The sequence below is a fragment of the Asparagus officinalis genome, chromosome 5 (assembly GCF_001876935.1).
Source record: "Asparagus officinalis chromosome 5, Aspof.V1, whole genome shotgun sequence".
NCBI classification, from domain to species: Eukaryota; Viridiplantae; Streptophyta; class Magnoliopsida; order Asparagales; family Asparagaceae; genus Asparagus; species Asparagus officinalis.
The window spans coordinates 17,300,201-17,304,641 of NC_033798.1; the positions used below are offsets into that span (position 1 = coordinate 17,300,201).

Below are 4,441 nucleotides of genomic sequence, written 5' to 3' on the forward strand. Positions count from 1 at the left end.
CGTACTATCGATGCCCGTTCGTATTTGGTATTTAAGTTAATTAATTTATTTAACTGACTTGGGAACAAGCGAATATATGATGTGACATGTTTGTGTGATGGAACCGTCGCTTCGAAAGAAGTGAGCAGCTGGAGGTCTGAAGATAACTTAAATAATTAAAAAATTAGAACTGGCTCTGAGATAGAACTAACGAGCATGGTACAGAATAGAACTAACGTTGAATGAGTTAGAACTAACGAGCATCACTAGAACGAACATGGTACAGATAGAACAATACATCTGATAACAATCATTTTCAATTACTTAAATATACATACATTATTGTATTTGTATGAACATATCATTCATCAATGTACACTGTTTCTTCTTTATGTCCTTGTTCAAAACCAGCCAGTAATAATTGTGCGGCAAGTCTTGCTCGCATAGCTTCAGGGATATCATTCGGAGGATTAACCAGCAATGTTGATCGTCCTTTAATTATGGATTTTACAAAGAGGTAGACGAACACACCACAGTCAAAGCTGCAACATAGAGTGAGTTCATTAGACATTTTCGGTCCGTTCGAATACTATAACACAAATTTGAACAATATAGACATCGGAACTAACCGTCCTCTTTGTTGCTCGCATTTGATGGCTTGATATCTAAATATTTGGCGCACATTGTCTTCAATAAAATCAGCATGATGGGCATCAAAGAATTTTATGATTTTATTAACAGGCTCCATCCAAGCTTCGTGCCCAGCGGAGCTGTAATGCTTGACGACTTTATCTTTAAGGTCAACTTCTACAAGATGCCAATGGTCGTCCCTGACCAAAGGGATCAAGAGATGCTCTATGCGGTATGCGGTATATTTGTCAATGAAGTTCAGATAATGCTCGTAATTGTTCACCTCCAAGCCATAGAGTGAGTGCTGCAAACACATCATGTTTGAGTTGAAATTAAAACAAACATGAGCTGCGAAGGCTAACTAACACCGTATTAATTAGAACTAACACGCTACAGAATAGAACTAACACTGTGCAGAATAGAACTAACACTCTACAGAATAGAACTAATACTGTGCAGAATAGAATTAACACTCATCAAAACCTTTGTTATCTACAATAAAATTTTATCTACAATAAAATTTGGTTAGGCTCTCAATTTGAGCTTTGTCGAGTCTTTCTGCTACGGGAGATGGTATCTTTAAATTATGTACAAAAGTACCTGTGCTATCTATTATGCGTAAGTTAAACAATGTAGGGTCTGGAAGCTCATTATTCAGCTCTCCCAATAGAGCTTCCTCTTCATCTGTCATTGGCTTCAAACTCAACGCATCAAAAGTGGGGATTTGATTACCGGGGTAAAAATGAGTAACTTTTTCAGCTAGTTTTACTTTTGGTTAAGGACTTTCAAGTATATCTATACTAATTTTTTCCTTTTTCTTTCTTTTGCCTTCAGTATATGGTGTCCTCTTCCATTTAGATCTCCTGCTTACCCTTCTTGGCCGTGGTCTACGTTTTGCTTCCACATTGGTCGCTAGAACTTCTACAAGTTTGTCCACATCATGTTTAATATTCACAAGATCCTCTTCCTCCTGTGCTTCCAACTTATCTACATTCTCCTTCTCTTTATCTACAATATCTTCCTCCTTATCTACACCATCAACAGGATCCTCATCAAAACCTTTGTTATCTACAATAAAATTTTCATTTTCCATATGCTCCTCTTCCTTATCTACCATACGCTCCTCTTCCTTATCTACAATATCTTCCATATGCTCCTCTTCCTTATCTACCATATGCTCCTCTTCCATATGCTCCTCTTCCTTATCTACCATATGCTCCTCTTCCTTATCTATAATATCTTCCATATGCTCCTCTTCCTTATTTACACTATCCTCAACCTTAGTATCTACAGTCTGGTCAACCTTACTATATACCCCCTCCCCTGGAGAAGTAACAGGCTCCTCTTCTATTGCCTCATCGTCAGCAGGATGCTTCACATCCTCTTCAACAATCTTATGTACATGTTCTTGCATGGTGGGCTCTTCCTTATATACACTGCTTGTTTTGGACTTCTGCTCCTCTTGAGCTTCCCGTCGCTTCTTCCTAATTTCATTCTGCATTTTCTGTTTGATATTTGACTTAAGAAGCACCGGGTCTATAACCTCATCATGTCTTCCATATTTTTCAATTATCTTGTTAAGCCTGTTGATCTCAATCACGAATTCTTTACAATATTTGCTCTTGGTCTGCTTTGTAGCAACAAGAAGTCGCTTGAGAAATTTAGCAGAATTTCTCCAAAATGTGAGTTGCTGCTCAATGGGAAGAACATTGATCTCCTCTTCATCGTCAAAAGCAACGTCAATATGCTTTGCCATGATCTGTTATTGATACAAGATTATAATTTTAAGTAGGATTAAACATAATTAGGATATTCTTTGCAGTTAGTGTGAAATGAGTACGACTTAACATAACAGGATACTTACGTAACCTATTGAGAAGTTCTTAGTAGTTTCTTCCTAGAAAGCCTTCCTCTTTGCCTGAAGCTTTTGCTGAAGAACTTCACCCCTCTGTACAGCGGGACCTTCATCCCTCTGTTCAGCGAGAAGTGAATGAACATGACCTGGAGAAGCGACCTCCGCAATAGGCCTATGGACAAATGTTATTGACGCTGACTTAGCCTTTGAAATAATTGTCGGCATCCTCATAGATGCGATTTTCACCTCCCCTGATGCCCAATTTGTCATTGGAGGTCTGGAGGTGTCTAAGAGGGCATATTTCTTTATGCCTGTCATCTCGTAGTAGGGGTGGAAGCGAACCAAATAATTAACAAATAGTTCGATAATTATTCGAGTAATTATTCGGTCATATTCGATTCGGTAGTTCATTTACCACTAAACAAATATTTTTTAGTATTCGAGTTTACTAACAAATAGAATTTAACCAGATGTATATTCGATTCGTTTGTCTATCAAATATTCGTTTAAAATTTGATCACTTATTATTTGTATTATTTCACATATGATGTCATATTTTCAACCTATTTACCATTTATACTAAAGTTTTATGTACTGATTTTAAGACTTAAACTAAACTCAAATTTATTTTCTAATGAAAATTTTGATTTAAATATACATACATTACTTATTATAAAGGAATATTTTTTATTTATGAATTTAAATTTTATTTGAAAATCAAATTCTTTAGCGGAATAAATATACTTTGATATTCGAAAAATATTCGTGAATATTCATGAATATTTATCAAATACCAAGTATTCGAGTTCGAATTCGAAAAACTCCATACATGAATATTAGAGTCTGCATTCGAATTCGATAATTTTAAACAAATATAAATATGAACACTTTAGTATTCGATTCGATTCGATCATTTACCACCCCTATCTCGTAGTACCAAAGTTGTACCAAATATATTTACCATTAACATTTAATACTAGACTAGACCAAAGAGAATAAAATATGGCTGCATCTAGAACTAACATGGTGTAAATTAGTACGTGGTACGACATGAATTATGATAGAACTAACATGACCTATGATAGAACTTACATGGGTGCAAATAGAACTAACATGGCATATCTTAAAACTAACAAGGTGCAGATTAGAACTCACACGCTACAGACAGATTAGAACTAACACGCTGCCTATCTTAAAACTAACAAGGTGCAGATTAGAACTCACACGCTACAGACAGATTAGAACTAACACGCTGCAGAATAGAACTAACACTGTGCAGAATAGAACTAACACTCTACAGAATAGAACTAACACTGTGCAGATTAGAACTAACACTCTACATGATAGAACTAACACTGTGCAGATTAGAACTAACACTCTACATAATAGAACTAACATTGTGCAGATTAGAACTAATACTTTACAGAACGGAACTAACACTGTGCAGATTAGAACTAACACGCTACAGAATTGAACTAACATAGAATAAGTTAGAACTAACAATGCATAGGTACGAAATAGAATGAAACAAGATCAGTAAAATATGGAACTTACACATAATAGTGTCATGCAACCTGGGACATATGCGACCCTTTGCTTCTTCTTTCCCTCCAAAGCAACTCCAATGCCCCTGATAATTTTATTATAAAAGAACGGGGCCCATGCAACAGAATTAACCCTCTGAATGCTATCCAGGTACCTGAGTAAGGGTCTAGGGATACCTTCCCCTGCTATGGGACTCCATATCATAGAGCATTGGTACAAAATTTGTAGTAGAACAAAATCCTCGATATCCCGCTTTTTTATAGATTCAACTAGCCGTTCAAGTAGCCCTTCAAGATGTTTACGTTGCCTGGTTTCTGCTTTTTTTAACTTCTTACCCTCTTCAGAAATGAAAAGCTTAGCGAAGTATTCCAGCCATATTCTGCTTCTTGAGTCCCTATTGTTCCTTATGTCCTCCCCATAAATTGGGAAATA

The 4,441-nt window shown here is 36.2% G+C and overlaps 1 protein-coding gene across 1 annotated transcript; it reads right to left on the bottom strand.

Annotated features, from left to right (window-relative positions):
* On the bottom strand, positions 341-4,220 carry LOC109841579. The gene is made up of 4 exons (XM_020410539.1): positions 4,186-4,220; positions 4,019-4,094; positions 609-913; positions 341-521 (listed from the first exon to the last, which is right to left on the bottom strand). Exons 1-4 carry the CDS (start codon positions 4,218-4,220, stop codon positions 341-343), a joined length of 597 nt encoding a protein of 198 aa, XP_020266128.1.

Bases quoted from the DNA above. Each gene is read 5' to 3' on its own strand.
- LOC109841579 (XM_020410539.1), bottom strand. From the start codon at position 4,220: ATGCTCTATGATATGGAGTCCCATAGCAGGGGAAG. The intron at 914-4,018 runs GTAAGTTCCATA...ATGTGTTTGCAG, and splicing joins GTTGCATGACACTATTATGT to CACTCACTCTATGGCTTGGA. The intron at 522-608 runs GTTAGTTCCGAT...TCTATGTTGCAG, and splicing joins TGCGAGCAACAAAGAGGACG to CTTTGACTGTGGTGTGTTCG.